General features: G+C 40.1%; 1 protein-coding gene across 5 annotated transcripts in view; it reads right to left on the reverse strand.

The window, feature by feature from the left end:
- ARNT2 (aryl hydrocarbon receptor nuclear translocator 2) overlaps positions 1-18,739 on the reverse strand; it is a 96,858-nt gene that overhangs the window by 73,646 nt on the left and 4,473 nt on the right. For 3 of the 5 annotated variants that reach the window (XM_090148987.1, XM_031587710.2, XM_090148988.1), the window contains exon 2: positions 3,132-3,243. In XM_090148987.1, the coding sequence (XP_090005113.1) occupies positions 3,132-3,243 (112 nt within the window). Of the gene's footprint in view, positions 1-3,131; positions 3,244-5,823; positions 5,969-7,300; positions 7,457-18,739 lie in introns of those variants that run through there. The other 2 variants (XM_090148990.1, XM_090148989.1) reach the window with 2 other exon arrangements.

Here is an 18,739-nt window from a genome sequence, read left to right on the forward strand (position 1 = left end):
CCTATCCCACTGTTGTTAATAAAGAAGTTTCCTAATTTTGGTGTGCAGCATGAAATAAATCTCAGCTTTAAATGAAGTTATTTCAGCTCCCTGACCGAATCACTGCATTTGCTTTACAGTAAGGCAAACTTAAAGATAGGAATCAGCTGCAACCTTTAGCTGAACACAGCAAAACACACCAAAATAATATTCCAACAAACTCCTCTACCCTGACAGATAAGATCTTCTGTTCAGATAGAATATACTGCACATTAGCAGAACAGTGGAAGCAGCCTCAAAGAAGACAAATGATATCATTTCTGAAGTTACTGAAGAAGCATCTTATCTTCATTTAAAATTCCCATTAAAAAGAGACTTTAAGAAAGAGCTGCACTGTACTCTTTTGTTTTGAATATAAATCGTTTCCCTTTCTCACACTGATCACATCAATCTGTGAAAGGAATTGACGTATGAGGTACTTATTAAAATCTATTTTCCTCAAGAAGACATGTGAGCAACATAAGTAATGTGACAAAAATACGTTTTTTATTTATATTTCATTAGAAACATTTCCATACAAAAAAAAAAAAACTAAAAAAAAAAAAGAAAAAACCACAAGGAGGTTCTGCACAGGTTAAAAAATGAGATGGGAAGGGATTTGAGCACTGAAGCAAAATGGCTACGTAAAATTCCCAAGCAATGCTGAGTATGTTCAGCATGGGAAGGGGCAGAGAGGAGAGCTGGGAGCAGCACTGAGCTGTGTATGGGGTGTGCACTGCAACCCCTCGTGCAGAATGGGGTGGGGGAAGAGATGGGAGAGCGGTCAGACCTGCTCAGATCTCCCAGTTCTGCATTAGAAAAAAGACAGGAGTGTGTGATGGAATGGAACAGAACCAGTGCAACTGTAAAAACACAAGAACTCAGCCCTCCACGACTGCAGAAAAAGCCCGTTATCTTCCAATACAACAAAGCCTAAAGAAAAACTACCTTATGTAAGGAAGTTATTGATCAAAGCAATGTATTAGCTTACACACTACTAGGCTCTCACTTTTTTCTATGAAGCACTCCGTATAATCTGTAGAAAGGAAAAATATTTTTCTGAGCTGTCAGTGAGCTGAATGCCTGCACCACAGAAACACCTCCTGGATAGCCAATGAGCTCAAACTGATCTACATTCAAGACCATGCAGCAATTATTCTGCCAGCTTGCCTCAGCAATTATGAGAAAAGAAACAATTTTCAGAGATAACTGAAGCTAGAAAAGACGACTGCGTTCAGAGCTATATTCCTTTATGCCCGACACAAAGCACTCATTTCTAAAATGCCCAAGGATTTAGGTGCATAAAGATGCACCACCAGGGCAGTAATGAAAGGACCAAGTGTTAGCTGCAACTTTGTTCAAAGAGACGCTACAAGGCATCAGACACAGCAGGCATTCTTTCCCTCCAGGCCTGAATACTGCACAGCAAAGGACAAAAATGCACCCCCGGCTCAGGCTTGAAGAAGGGCTGCTGGTTTAGAGCCACAGCGCACAGATGAAACACCACAGTCTGGATATAGCTGCAAATTTATACTATCTTATTCACTGAATTTGCATATTAAATACATTTCAAATAATTTGATTTTACGTTCCTCCCATCCTCCCTCACTCCCCTTCCTCGCAAATGGATTGGGGATACTTAAAATGCAGTGTTTAAAGTACAGCCTTCAATTAATTATCAAATCAGTACGTAGTATAATCAGAAGATTTCACAGTCAGCAGCATCAGCCCTTGGCAACACAATTTGCAAGCCGGCGTGCATACTTGTTGTGGCTTATGATAAAAAAAGAGATCAAGTATCCTTTAACCCAAAAGCACAAGAGGTTATACATGCTATGTAGCAGTGAAAAGTTTCTAATGCTCTATTTCTTCTTCTGAGGGCATATTTGAACAGGCTTTGTCACTAAAATGTTTCCCAACATAAACGTAACGTCTGTCAAAAACAGATTTTGGGTAATTTTTCCAAGCTATCTTACACAACTGGCTCAGCTCATGAAAGCACACTCAAAGGGGAACAACCATCCTGTCCAAAGGAAGCCCCCCCCCCAGGCAGTCCCACAAGCCCAATGGTGTGCCCAAGGTAAGGCCCACATTCTCCTTCCTCAGCTCATTCCAGGAGCAAAGCGCTAGCACTGCTCCTCAACCCAGCACCCAGGACTGGATGGCTCTCACAGGGAATCAGGGCTTCTCATCAGGTGCCTGTCAGTAAAGATTTTATTCAAGCTACCATTCATTCTGAGTCCTTCCACCACAATGTTTAGGGCTAAATAAAAGACTAATTGATCTCTTTTGCAGGCAGGAACTCTGGGAAAGAATCACTTACAGATCATTACTTATGATGAAGCCTTTTTTTTTTTAAAAAAAAAAGTATTTTTGATAATATTAGAGAGTGATTTGTTGTTCTTCTGTATCTCTCAAGACACCTTTCTTCTAATACAGATTACTATGATTCTATGAGTTGCCATAGAACAACCTGATGTGGAAAAGCTATGGCAACATCACATCAACTTTTACATTTGGAAAAAACAGATTTTTTTCTTTAGCAGGACACTCATGTAGGTGAGGAGCTTGACTTGATTTAGGCTCCTTCTCCCCAAGCTGGAGAGACCCTGCTGCAGTTCCATTGAGGCTTAGAATGTCACAGACCACAAACACCAAACAGAGAGGCTGTTCATGCTGTCCATGTACCTGGGACTATTAAGCAAACATTCTCAACAGAAGGCACCAATTTGAGAGATTCCAGGTCCACTTTTCAGATGAAGTTGGATAGCAGGCAAGCACAAGCAAGAACAAATCTTTCTACCTTTATTCACATGATAAATTCTTGAGATTAAACAGATGTAGGCAACGTGCAATCGTTACATGAAAAACAGCCACAGGATCCAAATTCTGCTTCTGGATGCTTTGCCAAATCCGAAAATCTTTTGAAGTGTGCAAAACAACAAACAGTACTCTTATCAGCAAGTTTGATCTTGCAGGAAGAACAGATAGATTGAAGAGAAAAACAGAACACCAGTGACTAATGCCGTAAGACAGTTACCTACATTAACATTACATAATAAACATACATACAGACGGATATTTTCAGTTTCAGCCCTGCAGACATGCCTTACCCGGAGCGTCGCTTTCCTCCTCTGGAAGGCATGGACCCTGCCATTCTCACTTGGCCGCTTGCCATCGGTGCCACCGGCAAGGCCACCGAGCCAGGAATATCAGATGCCATTTCTGTAAGACAGAAGCAGGGAAAGAGAGAGAGAAAAACCTTTAATCCACCACCCCCAAGCAGACAACGGCAGCAACAAAATTAGAGAAAAGCTCTCTCAAAAACAAGCAGGGAAAAGCTTTCCTTTTTTTCCTCCTCTAAGAGGAAGAAATGCTCTCCCACCAAAGCCAAGCAAGTTTTCAGCCCCCTCACAACAAGTCTAGGTTTGTCAATAGCCATTAAGAGTGCCTTGGGAGGCAGATGAAAGAACACAGAGTACAGCAGGTCCCTCTGTATTTTAGTTTACCTGAGACTGCTACAGCTCAGCTTCTCAGATGGGCTGTCATATGAAGGCCAACAACCCCTCACAGTAGCTAAACTGCCCCGTTCAGATACACAGTGCTGCATTTCCAAGACAAATGTAGCTGTAGGTACTGAGAAAAATAAAACTTCGAGGACATCTCAGTCTTCCAAAGTCGTCAAGAGTTAAGAGAGGCAACGAATTCCCAGGTGATGCTTTTGTTTTTATTACTTGTATTCTAGCAGTATTCCAAAGACAGGGCTGAACTCAGAGAGCTGCAAGCCTTTCTGTATTTCAGCGTGGCACTTGGTAGAGCTAACCCAAGCCCCAGACACAAACATTCACCCCTCTCCAGAAGGGGCCTTGGGCAACCTGATCCAATGCCTGATATTGTGGTTGGCAACCCTGCAGGCTGGGGTTGGAACTAGATGATCTTTGAGGTCTCTTCCAACCCAAGCCACTATATGATTCCACAATACAGCCCCAGCTTAATGAGATCCTCAACCCCAAATCTTTGACCTGAGAATTAGCAACAGCACACCTGACACCTTCAGACCACTAATGGCAAGTATTTTTACAACCTATTAATAACAGTCTATTACAGTTTTAAAAAAGAAAAATGGACTATAACATATTTATATCCTTTTCTCTTGTTCCATGAATTACGCACATTTTATCTCTGTGCAACTCCTGTAAAACATGCAAGCAATTAAAACTTTTTAAAGGCAGATAAACTACACTCACTTTGGAGGTAAAAAACTAGTCACAACATTTAATTACCATGGAAGAAAATGCATCTTCCGTCCAACTTTTTTTTTTTTTTTTTTTAAAGTTGGCTAGGAATCCAGAGCTACAGATAAATATATCTGCTAGTGAAAGCAAATCTGTTCAAAAATCCTGCCATTCTTCCCAGCAAATAAGTACAACAGAACTTCAATTATGGAACCCATGTTTCCTTCATTATGTTTGGAGAGCACTTCATCTCTGCCACACACTATATAAATTCATTATGCAGCATTATGCATTTCAAATAATAACATTTTATCTGTTCAACGATTTCATGAATTTCTTCTGGTGCATTTACTTTTATTAACTCCTTTTCAAATAAAAAGCAACAGCAAAATACCCATCCAATGTTTTTCAAAGAAGTGTGCAAGGACAAAGAGACCTCTGCCTAGATTACCATACCACAGAGCCTGCTGTCTCTAAAGCTTCAGTACACGGAAACACTGCATTCATGTATATTAAAATATTTCCATATAAATGAAAGCATGAGCATCTAAACAACCGATCAAACTATTTTCAGGGAAAAAAAAAGTACTCGTAGCATTCTAATGTCGATAATTCACTTGAAGCATTCAAACCCATGTTTCATGAATATAACCGGAGGTCATTTTGAAACACTCTGCTGACTCATTCATTAAACCAGATGGTAAAAATGCCATAAATCTACCTGCAAAGTGTCCCTATCACTCAGAAACATTTCAGCATAAATCATCCAGATTTTTCTTTTTAAGCAGTAATCATAAAAAAAATTCAAATCAACTGACTGGCATCTTAAGAGTGTAAGTAATCCTGTATTTGTAACCGGGATGAGAAATTCTTCATTTTACTCAAGCATAAAACAAAATTGATGACAAACCAAAAGAAGGGGAGGATTCATCTCCTCTTAAAGGTCTAGAAGTAAGAGATGATTGTTGAAGGTAACTTTATTGAGCAATAAAACAAATGAAGCCCCATGCACATGCATCCAGATTAGACTGAGAAAACCTCTTTCCACAGGTCCCTGATTTCTCAGGCAGATGCCTGACCCAGCACTGCAGAACTAGGTGCTACATGAACAATAATCATTGTTGCATGAACAATAATCAGATAAATAAATCAATAAAAGGATTATGTTCCAGGACCACGTCCACACAGATGTTAATGCTGATGCCCACAGAAGTGCTTCAGCAGCAATGAAAATTAGGAAACAAGCTGTTCTCTTTCTGAGGCTGGATCTTCTCAAGCGGACTTTCCTCCTGCCAACAGAAATAAGACAAACAGTGCCTACTGTACCCAAAATTAAAACAAGAGTGTGAAGGTATGTGTTCAGAAAGTAAAACAACGTCACATTGAATGTTCAAGAAAAATCATCAATAACCTCACGGCAGTACTCAGAAAAATCATCTAAAAGAAGTTTCTTAGAGTTGAATGAACATTGCTTTTCTACTGAAAAATATACACAGTATTTTGTGTCGAAGTTAGAAAGTGACCTACAGCTCTGCCAACGAACACAGAAACGCTATTAAATAGAACTCACCAGAACACATTAGTGGATATTCTTCCAGTTACAGAGCAGACAACCTACAAGGCCTCACCTCATCACTGTCCTGCCCGGCACAGGACCTGGCTCTGCCCTGCTCCTCACATCCACCCCGAGGAGCCATGCTCACCCAGAGACAGCATCAGCATGCACTGTAAAAGCAGCATTAGTCCTTCTCTTTCCATTCAGAATTAAATTTACTGCTGAACACATCAAGCCTTGATATTACACTTTCCTCCAGTGCTGCACATATGTCACTCCAAAATTATTTATGGATTTTTTTTTGTGGGGTGGGGGGAAAGAAAACCATACACTAAAAATAAGCAGATAAAACGTAAGGATCCAGCCCCAGGAAACTCCAAGCTCATCTCAAACTGCAGTAGAGCTGTAGGGATTAGCACACACCTCGCAGAGCAAAAGGCACAAACGGCTCAGTGCTGTGTGGGGATACCTTGCAAGCACATGCAAACCACAACCATGAGCACCACTGGAGGGGATAACAGCTGGGTCCATCTGGACCTTCCTCTCAAGATTGAGATTATTAAATCAAGGCTCATTTACCCAAACTTAACAAATTAAACCCAAACCTCAAGCCCTTGGCCTAGAGGAGCTGTTACCCTCTTAGCAGACTTGGGATCTCTGACATTAACTTTAAGGAGCAGCTCCAGGTTGCTCTGACAGGTCAGATATCACTGAGCATGCTCTGCTCCTCACAGGGCTCTTCTATCCCCCACTGTTTAGTGTAATAAACAGGATTAAAGGCAGATACTGTTATCTGATTAAACTGATAAGATTCTACTTATATAAATACAAATGTAACAGATTTCCACCTGCTAATCCATAGAATGACTGAGACATCAGTTACCTCAAAGGAAATGTAGAACTAAGGCTAATGCAGAATTATGCATGTACCCTCTTCCCTTACTAGCAACATTCACAGACATTTTATATGTTCTGAAAAAAACAGATTTCAAAACCTTCTTCGGATGCTGTATTTTTTGTACTCTGAAGTCATTCAGGAGTTCGATGCATGTAGCAAAGAGGTTCTGATTGCAGTCAATTGCAGAGGGGGATTTCTGCCTAGCACAGAGACATTTAAGAATAAACCAAATCGTATCTCTTTTGAATATGGCAATGAACATATGAAGCCATCACATAGCCAAAAAAATTTCACAGAAACACCTATGCTAAAACCTAACTATATATTTAGTCATTGCATTTGCATGTTAACCACAGAGATTATAAAATGAGAGATCTCTTTCAGAGACCATAAAAAATTACAGTATTTACATTCTTTTTGATAACTCTGCTAAATATTGTTTCATTGCATTTCACTGTCAGAGACGGTAAATAGATTCCAAATCAGAAAGATCTGCTGCACTGAGAGAATAAGCAGGAAAGCAAAAACATCCCCTTCTATGTTCTTTAACACAATTCTCACAGCAAATAAATCAGGAAATACAATAAATCCCACCTTTAGAGAAGGCTCTTTCAAAGATGCTATTTCTTCCCTGCGAGCAACACCTTCCTGGAGAGGGATTTTATCCGCATATAAGAAGTGTCAGAAACCTCTGGGAAGAAATGTAGCAGCATTGGTATTCTGCTCAGAAAATGTCATCACAGATCTGTTTACCTTAACTGTGGACCATGATTCAGCCAGTGACAACCGTCTTGCATACTGATCAATTTATTTGCAGCAAAATTACTAACATTTTCTACTTTAACCATTTAGGTTCTGGAACCAGTTACTTAGATAGGGAGAGCTTTTAGGATTAACGGATAAATCTTGCTTAATTTTACAATTTTCCTTCCAGCAAGATACTCTGTATTTTGAGGGGGGGGAAGGCCCCCCTCATAATCTTGAAGAAAAATTAGGGCACAGTGAGTTGTTATCAAAGAAATGCTCCTTTCTTAAGAATTTAAATGAGATTTCTCATCCTTCTGCATCACAGGTGAATACTAAGGGGAAAAACGAAGCAGTTAAGCCAGTCATTTTGGGGGACCAGCGAATCATTAGACACAGTCAGAAACCATATAAGAGATGCCCTAACTAATGGTGAAAGACCACCGTCTTCGCCATGACCCCAGAGAAGGCGCTAACAGCTATCAGGGCAATGCGGCAAATCTATCAGACATCTAATATGTCCCACCAGTAGACTGGGAGAACAGCAGGTGAAGCCACGGGGCTGAAATTGCTTGTGGTGCTTCTGCAATTCACTGCTGTGCCCGCAGGACCCATTGGGGAAGCCCTGGCCTCTCAGTACAAAGCACCCCTTCTGCATGCTTTGCAGTCCAGGACCATGAGGATGTGCAAAAGGAGGCCAGATGCAGACAAAAAAATTAAAAGTAGACCCTGACCAGTAACATTCTGATATACTTCAGGAGAATTGCTCCCATCTAGTTTGGGGAAGAGAGGATGGTTACATTCTCCATTCTTCCCACCTTCCTGACAAACTGCAAGGCACCAATTCACCTTCTCACATATTCCCATGTATTTTTCCCTGTTTCTTCACTTCTCACTCATAATTCCCTGTTATCTCTTCTTGACCTATCCAATATCTGGCTTAGATGAACTATTCCTGGTGCTCCATCTAATACGCTAGCAAATCCAACTTTGCTGACAAATCCTGCTGAACTCCCCACCCACCCCCCAACAAATTAAAAGAGGCTGATGGAATTCAACACTTCTTATAACAAGAGAGACAGAAGCTTAGCTTACTCGAAGGGTCACAGTACAACTGCAGTCAACAGCAGTACTATTGTTTGTGCTGTTTGAATCCGACCTCGCTGGTCTTAGGCTGCTACATAAACAATGATGCACCAATAAAACAATTCATCACTTTATTCTGCCTTAATCTGTCCCAGTTTTATTGATATTGTTTCAGTTGATACTAGCGACACGTGGCAAAAGTACTAATTAAATGATTCTGCATTACAAAAAAAAATTAGGCTTCCCACACTGCATTATTTCAATTTAAAATGAATGGTGATCCTCCCTCCTCCTCTGACATTTGGTATTTGCCAAAAATAACTGCACAGTTATAAGTTGTACGCAAGAAACAGGAGGTAACATTCAAAGTTATTTTCTGTGATTTTTACTTACCGTGTCAAACCTAGCAAATACAACGTAGGGCTCATTTTGTGTAGCAGAGCAGCCAAAGCTAAGCCATTAGTGAACTCACAGTAACTGAAGAAGCATACGCCCAGCCTGGGCAAACAAACAAGATGAAAAGTAATTAAGTGCTATGACTTTCCTTCAGTTTTCTCTGAGATAGATCACGCTCAGTCCATTAATTCATCGTTTAACAAGAGTGTTTCGTGTAGCTTGTTTTGGTTGGCTCTTCGTTAGAAATTCACATGCAGGGCATTTTTTCTCCTTATTAAAACAAAATACTCGCTGTATGAAACACCAGGAGGTAAAGTGGAAGTGCAAGAGAAGCTGAAGCTATGTTGAAGCCAGGCACAACCACACTGAATTAGCAACCACCTGCATGTGGTGCTGCCCCAGAAGATCCCACTGGTCAGTTGAAAGGGCTTAGTAAGATGTTGACATTTTGTTGCTCAGCAGGAAAGCAAAGAGCCAACAGAGTTGCTCTCAATCTGTTCCAGTGCAAGCAAAACAAACAAACAAACAAACAAACCCATCACCACCAAGCAATTCACATCATTCCACCATTAGCACTAACACAACTCTAATTTTGACTAAATTCTGCTTCATTTGCCTCCATGTTGCTAAGACCTGTCTGCCCATCCAACCATCCCTATTTCCTGCACTCTTCCAGGTGATCTCCCTTGCTGGATGTCCTCACAAATACACTCCTCAAACAAGATTACTTTTACCAAGTTCCTGACCAGCTGGGACGCTCCAAGCTCCCTGCAACAGGAAGCTGTGGATGTCAGGTTATACGGATTTAGAACCTGCCCAAAATTGTGGACAAGAAACCCACTGAGTGCTATTAAATCCAAACATCAGGGCTGGCTCAAGAAGCCTGTGAGTCACACATGGCTGGAGGGTGGGAATGTACCCAGGGGAGCCCCGTAGATGCTTGCCCTGAGTTTATTCTCCTTCAACCACCTTCATTGGCCAATGCTGGAAAAGACATGCTGAGCCTGATGAACCTTTTGCCAGGGACAGGACGGCCAGTTTTCACAGCCTGAGCAGGATACGCAATGTTTAAGCTTGCTTCTTCTACAAAGGTAAGAAATTGGACAATTCCCACTATTGGTTTATTTCACAAATAATCAAATAAACTACTTGCCATACTATGTCTTTACTCTTGATGACTCTTGATGACCAATTACTTGCTTTGTATTGGCATTACTATTTTTCCTTCCCCAATCTCTTCATCTTAGTTCACTGTCCTTTGGAAAATTATCTCTTAGAACAGAAGATTATGAGATAATGTACCTTACTAAATTCCTATGCAATTGTTTTATGAGAAATAAATAATAATAACAATGTGTGCAGAGATAAACTATTGAGCAGTTACTATGTTATCATCTGAGATCTCATTTTTATTCAATCAGCTTCAGATTACTTAAAAACTATTTCTCACCTAATAGAAAGACTGGCTTCTTACTGTCTATCTAGCCATTTTCCTTCCAGCAGAAGTTGGTTTAGATTTTGAACTCAAATCAATTTAATTCATGTAGAAGCTCAACTTCAAGTTGAAGAAATTGTTTTGAAGTTAGCACTCAAACAATTATAATGCTATAGGCAAGAAAACAGAATTTAAAGGAAAACCACTTTGTGTGACCTCAGGGTCAATTTTACTTGATTCTTGTCCGTATCATCTATTAAATTATCTACAGTAAAAATCAGCTATCCAATGTCATGAGCATGCAAGGCAGTATTTACATCTACAACTTTCGATTCAAGCTGAAAGAACTTTGACAAGATATGCCTTCGATATCGAGCAGAGATATTCCTTATGAATGAATTAACGTGCAAACCTCTGCTAACATAAATATTCTTACAGCGTATTTTCATTATATAAAAGCATGGTCTAAGTATTCACAGTATTCATCCTCAATTTACAACTCCGAATGACTCTGAAGAACCAGACCAAGACAGCAGTGGTACCTTGTGCCCCACCAGCCCACTACAACAGAGCACAGCACAAAACCCAGAGATGTCACTTCTGCTCACCATTTCTCTGGGCCAAGTCATGGAGGACTGAGAACTTTACGGATGTGAACAAAGTATTTCTGAGGAACTGTTTGACAATCTGTGGGAGATTGAAGTGACTGTTGCTGCTGCAGTAGTGGACCACAAGCTGTCCTGCATGGCATGGACCGAGCTGGGCTCAATGACCTTTGGGATGCAGCCCAGCCTACACAAACACCCAGCATGACAAGCATGGAAAGCTTAGGAACAACGCAGTCCAACTAAAGAGACTAAAATGTAGACCACTCTGATTTAAATTATTCACTCCAAATTAGTTACTCTTGTCCTTCAAATGCCTTTATTATTTATTACAAAGATTTTTCTGATGTGTGACTCAAAAGAGTATGTTAATTCTACATTTTATTCAGAACAACAACTCCTGTTAGCAAGCACTTAATTATCAGTATATTTACAGTGTCCTTGGGCACTGTTGGGTAATCAGAATTCTCTTGTTTTCATTAAACAATATTTTATTGATAGCACTAATGACTTCAGTTCTGCTTGATCAACAAGCAAACGATGCTCATTTGATGTTACGATAATTAACTGGTCTTCCAGGTATTTCCACATCCCAATTTATTAGCAAGAAGAACATTTCTGTGAAATACCCTAAAAGAAACATCACAGTGCATCACAAGAAATGTTCTAAAAATAGTGTGGTTTCCCATTTTTCCTCTTCCTCGCAATTTCTAAGGCACTGCTTGCTTTCAAGAAGTAGAGGAAGAAAAAAAAACCACACAACTCCATTATAAAAACACAACCTGAGCATAGCATACTAAATATAAAATTTATTTTACTCCTTACTGAACCTCCAATAGGTAAAATCTTAAAGATCCTTTCCAACCAAAACTATTCTATGATTCCATGAAAGTGAGATTTTCTGATTGACGCCTCCTATCTTCTTCCATCTAGAAATGGAACAAGACAGCAGAGGACAGCCTTCTCACAAGAGGGAACATCTTCTCAAACTTCCATTCTCTGCAACCTGCAGTAGCTACTCTTGTCTTTGAAGATTAGTTCCATAAAAGAGAAATGTCTCTGACAGTAAAAAAAAGTAAATTACAAATACGGGTCTTAATGATTTTCCTGCTCTTTACTGCCCCCAGGATTGTTAATTACACTGATTAGAACATTCTGCCTTTTAGGCAATTTCAAGCATTATATCTTTCATGTCTGCAAACAGCAACAACAGAAAAACCCAAAAACAATAGAAGCCCACAGGCTTCAGGGAACTCAGCGGTAGCTGCATTCGCAATTTTTGTTTCACATTCTGGACTTTTTCATTCCCAAACATGCTCCAAACTGAACACTCCAACAATATGGAGCAAGGGAAATCTTGATAGGCATACAGTCAGTACAAAACACTGCTACGTTTGGCTGCAGAAGATTCCTGGGTCTCCCTTTACTTTTACTATATACCCAAGAATTTGTCATGAATTTTGGAACACTTGTATCTGCTTAACTTCTTCACAGAGCTATTTCCTGAACAGTTTTCATAATGCTGAATCTTATACTTTGCTTTAGACAGAATTCCCAATTTTAAAATAAGAGACAATTAATTATGTTTCCAGACAGGCTCTGCTTCGGGAAGCAACTGGCTCTGAAGGCCATGCCCTTATTGCTTTTTCATCATTACAAAATACAAAAATGAACTGGATGTTCAACCAGTAAACTACTACACAAATGAAAACATATAATAAGAGGACAAATCAGGGAAAAAAAAGTTTTATTATTTATATTAAACATGATTTGACATCCATTACAAGCCACTTGTTCCCAAAAGCATACAGACAGTTCTGTGGATACATCAAACACGGAACTGAAGAATGACACTGAAAAAAATCTCACTACAAACAAGCTGGATGTTTGTCAAAAAACAAGCTGAGTATTTGTCTACAAATATTGATCAAACTAAATTTTAACTTCCATATTTGCTGACTGAAGAGCAGCACAGACAAGTACAAATGACATATACAATTACTCTGAATGCCAAGCTTGGCAGTCACGTTCCAACTGCAACAGGAGCTCTGCAGAAGAAAGCAAACCACTGCCAGCAGCCCAATGCTTCTACCAAAAAAAACCCCACAACAACAACAACAAACCACCACAAATAGCTTATCATTACATTGCAATATCAGGAAGAATCATGATTTGATTTCTGAAAGCACATTTACTTCCAGAGAAAGCTCATTAACTTGATTTACAGACTATTATAAGTTAACTTACTAACCACGTACCCTTCCTATAATGCATTTTCCTATTTTTTAAATCTGGCCCCCAAGCAAACACCAAACACTTGAAAAATGACGCATAATTTTCACACTGAAACTATTTTTTACAAAGTTTTATATTTTTGTGCTCATGAGCCAATCAATATTTTGCTCTCAATCTTAATTGAAATTGTATCTGGCTGAGAACAAACCAATATGTTTTCAAAGGCAGACTACGTGATCATCAGTTAAGAGAGCAAGAAATAAACTGTAAAGCCTTTATTAAGATTGTACAGCCAGGTGGATCACTGCTAGTATGCTTGTATGTTAATGCTCATGCCCATGCCTTTCTAAAACACTAAAGAAAAATTATCCCAACGCCATACCCACTGTATACTAAAAACACAAATTGATAATTATTTATGTGCTTAGAATAGATAATACCTGCCATTTCCTGCTTTCTATAGAGGAAATCACCACCACGATGACTCAGTGTTACCAGCTCTCAGCACTTCAACTGCTAATGGTTACTGACAGAGGTAGCCAAACCCAGCCCTACACTGGACACTGGTGCAGTGAAGGTGGACACAGTCAGATCTCTTCCATCCAAACATAACATACACACACACACACTGCTGTTTACCTCCTTTCTCCCCAAAAGGAGAAAAATTCTTTGCTTGACCAACAAACGTAGCTGCAGTAAAAGCCTGTTATGAAAACATTATCAATTAGTGCATAACTACAGGGGGGAAAAAAGAACGATATTCCCTACTTGATGCAGGATGGGCACTCCATCCTCTTACACAAATAGATCATTATTTTATAATGATCTTGTAAAGCAGTGAAGAAAGCAGCCCAGAATGCACAGTTCTATAAGCAGGACAGGCAAATGGTACCCAGGAGAACAGGAAGAAATCAGATGGCTAGGCAGGCACAGGGATGTCACAGGACTTGTCAGAGGCTGAGCAGGAAAGCTGGAGTAGGTCTGACCCCCGCCTAGAGCTTGTAGACATGTCTGCGTTCTCTTGGTCAGCTCTCAGACAGGAGGCAGCCAGCCAGCAATAAAACTGAAAAATGCAGGCAGCTTGTAACAGCCAAGAATTTCCCCATACGGAGAAAATTTATTGGCCTCTGAAATTCTTATTCATAATTACCAGGGACATCTCAAATTGAACAAGGATGAAAGAACATTTTGTCCTGAAGAACATCTCGAAAAACCAATCCCACCAGGCAGAGATGCAGAGCTGAACACTGAGATGCTACTGACCTCCAAGCATCCCATCCCAAGACAGGGCCATCCCAAAAAACATCCCAAAACACTTCCCACATGTACGACCCTTCCAGGGTCGGGGAAGGACTGGTGTTCTGCATGCACCTTATTCTATTATGCCAAAGGCAGGAGAGGTTTTGCACGTCATCAGTAAATGAGGCAGAACCAATTCCTTAATGACATATCAACCTTTTCATCACAGTCATCAGATAAACTTTGGAGAAGGAATTAAAAAAAAAGCATGTGCCAGCTCTGCGAGTAATGAATAGTTTTCCTCAAGCAAAACATAATTCAGCATGAACTTCATGTAAATGTTCTTTCCACCCACAGATCTCCAACTGATTCTATCCAACCAAAATGCCAACAGTAAAACCACCTATCTACTTCTAATTGGATTATTGCACCACAGAATTAAGGTTTTCTTTTACAGCATCAACCTACAGCTGCCTAACCTCACAAATTACTTCAGTATTTACATGGCCTCCTTTTTAAAAACATGTATGGAAATCGAAGTGAGAAATACAAATCAACAACAGGGAAAGCTTTGGAGAAAGCTAGTTCGTATGTTTAGAGTATACGATGGCTTGAATGTCTATCTCAAGGCCATAGGAACACTGTAAAAGAAATTCAGATTGGCACCTTTCATTACTATGTAAAAATCCTAAGCCTCAGTTCCACTTCCAGATCAGAACCAAAGGGCTCAAGTGGCTGAAGGAGGACAGCATTAGAAGAAAAAAGGAATAAGAATTAAGTCTTGAGTCAGCAAACACTTCGGAAATTTCTGATGCTTGCTTGCTTGTTGAGTGAAAAGCCAACAAAATATATTTAATCTACCACTACATCTCAGAGAGCACAGCTTCACAGCAAGTACAAAACCACTCAATCTCATTTAGAAAAAATAAAAGCAAAAACTGCTCTCATTCAAGAACCAGCTCTCAAGCTTGATTAACTTACAAGAGCAACAAAAGACTCCTATAAAACTGCATAACTCACAATGCCATCAGCTACAACGAAGGAAGAAAATTCCCTGTTGCAGTCTCATTCTTTAACAGGAGACTTTTGCAGACTATTACATTCATTTAAGATCATCTTAATGCTACAGCCCACTGCTTTCTATGCAGGAAATCACCACCATGACGACTCAGAGGGTAACCTGCCCTCAGCACCTCAACTGCTAATGGTTACTGTCAGAGGTAGCCAAACCCAGTCCTACACTGGGCACTGGTGCAGTGGAGGTGGACACAGTCAGATCTCTTCCATCCAAACTGTGCCTCATAGTCAATGCAGGCTGAAGAACGCAGATGAAGAATAAATTTGGACTGCAGTCCACTTTTCGACTGTGCCCACATATTCAGAAAGCATTCTTGTTTTCCAGTCTTCATAAAAGAGCTTGAAAACACTTCTGTATTTTTCTCAGTGATGGCTCATTTACTTTAAATTCAACAATGAAAACACATACTTCAAAACATTCAATGCAGCAATTGCTATTCCCACAAAGCTGACTGCCCAGCAAATTAAACGTCATCCCTTTTTATATGAAAACATCAACAAGACAAATTAGCAAAAGAATATTTATCCCAGGAACACGAAGATTGGCCATCATATTGCAAAGGCTGCTGAAAATCCCATAATAAAAGGAAGTTCTTATTACACAACCCTGTTTTCTTTTAGTCAAATCACCACTCATTACAGAAAACGCAGAGCATATACAGGGGAACAGAACGCATAGAGAGCAAGGCAATCTCGTAAAGATGCCCTAAAAAATTAAATGAGAGGAAACCACTGGTGTCCCCATACAAAACAACAAGAACATGACTCACAGGAGCAGGCAGATGACCTGAGTGTTGCTGAAGGGCCTGCCTGCACAAGCTCCTGTGTACTTAAGCTCCTTCTCAGTGGCTGCGGCTACAAGAACTGTAATCCTCTTCTTATAGCTGTTGCAAAATCAGCACCTAATTTCTGGGGTTGCTGACTTCACAAAGCACTGGGAAGACCAACAGATTTCTATATGACAGAAGCTTAGCAAATTAAAATCCTGGTTTCATTCTGAATCATTGCTCAGCCCTTCTTCAGGACAGCAACAGCACTGAATAACCTATAGAGACATGCCAGACAGCCTGGTTTTATCCACTGCAGTAACACCTGGAGGTTGGGGCTGCCCTGTGCAAAGCACCATCCAGGTAACAGAAGACAATCTGTGTTCTCAGAAGTGAATTAAATAAGATTTGAAACTATTGCCTCCATACACAAGGAGTTACGTTACTTTAACTTTCCTTGCATTCAAAATAACCTGTTCTATCTCAAATTTTAAAAGCATTTCCAGTTCAGCTTGATTTTCCACCCCTTTTGTTACAGGCAACACAGTTTCACAAACGCACGCATTGAGAGAGCATCTGCCAGTGCTCAGTTGCCCACCTCCCTTCCCTAAAGGGCACAGCCAACAGTCACAAGTCCCTCCAGCCATCGACTTGCATAAAATTGAGTTCTGGATTATTACTGGAAATGCAATGGAGAACATTTTTCAAAATCAGGCCCATACATTCCATAGAAACAGATTTTGCTTTTACCTCTGAGGAATACAAATCCGCAGTGTTTTTGTTCTTCGCACCTCAGTGATTTACTGGCATGCTGCTTCCCGTAAAATATTTGCATATATCTCAGAGTCAAACTGTTCTGATACATTCTGTGTTTGCCAGGAAGAGAACGCTTCAGTTCAGTGTAACCGAGTATTTAAACAAGGACAGGCACCAGGACAAATGGCAGCATAATTAACATACCAATGAAGAGCCAGTTGTTAATTACAACCCATTTCAGGCATTTTTGTACGAGCAACTTACCTGAAAAGCTTTCCCATCTGTATGCCGGCAAAGCCAGTAATTAAGCAATTCAACACCATTTTTCGTTGATTAGAGGAAAAAAAATGATTATTTTGTTATTCTATTTGTCAAATGCAGCTGACATTTAGATGAGAAAAACAGCAGCAGCCCAAATACAAACATTTAAAATTAATGCTAGGAGCTGTTCCTGAACAAAACAGCAACATATAGACATGTAGAGAAGTAAACCAATAGATGGTCCTAATTTGAGCCAATTGAGTAGACCTTAAAATACCTGCTCCTTTATGTGAAAGGCAGTGCAACTGCTACTTGTAACAGAGAAAGAACAGCTTTTCCTTAAGGAGCTCAGATGCTACCTATAGATTGTAAAGGCTGAACTCACAAGCTGTTGACAGACTAGAGGGAAGCAGCAGTACAACTGCAGGATGCATTTACATCTTAACAACACCCTTTGAGGAGCCAATGTAAAGTGGGACACAGAATGGAAAGCAGAGGATAGAAACGTGGAAGGCCGGCGAATGGAAATAACAGCTGACAAGGAGAGAAAACAGAAAAACGAGAAACACTGCTCAAAACATAGAGCATGCACAACAAAGGAGTTCTCTTTCTCCATGTGTAGATGGCTTTGGGTACAAAAAGGGAAATTACAGCTCAGGATTCCAATCCATTACCCACTGCACAACTATGGCCATTATTCATGTAAACTGTAATACCAGGTGCATAATCAATGAATGTACAGATGTTATAATTATGAAGTATACCAGAGAGTTTGGCTAAGCAGTTAAGATACCAAAAGGGAATAGATGGAATGCTTAACCACATCCTGGGCTCGCTGCAAAACTCCAGATGAAGGATCTTTTCTGGAGATCCTTCCTCACTGGTATCAGCTCTTAGATGGGTCTAGGAGAGGTGCAGCCAGGCTCCACCCCTTCAGGCAGCACAGGTGAATTGCCTTCACCTGTGCTCCCATGGCTGACTCATTGCTCGCCTCAGGTGATCAATCAGAGGTTCAGGCTGTGATTCAGCAGTTCCCATACACCAGGACATGCAAAAGATGCTTTATTTATTTTGCCATTTTTCTGCACAAACCCACGTGAAATGGTGAGCACTCAAAGTTTCAAACAACTCCTCTGAAAAAATTGGCATTCTATGTTTGGCTTTCAAGTTTCAAAGCTTGTAACTTATCCATCTGCCAGGCCAACGTTTGGTGATATCCAATAATATTTTGTGACTCTTTTAGGAGTGACCACAAAGTGCAGATCTGGCCCACAAGAATTTATTCCACCGATTAAGAACAGCAGACTTGAAAAGCAAGAAAAATCAAACAAACAGGTATAAGAACATCAGATTGATGCTTGAAGACCTTCCAAGAAAGTGCTAACTAAACAGGGCAATGCTTTTCATTTCACTGACCAAAAGTACACCCTCC

Source organism: Phasianus colchicus, chromosome 12 (genome assembly GCF_987193195.1).
Source record: "Phasianus colchicus chromosome 12, bPhaCol1.hap1.1, whole genome shotgun sequence".
Classification (NCBI taxonomy): Eukaryota; Metazoa; Chordata; class Aves; order Galliformes; family Phasianidae; genus Phasianus; species Phasianus colchicus.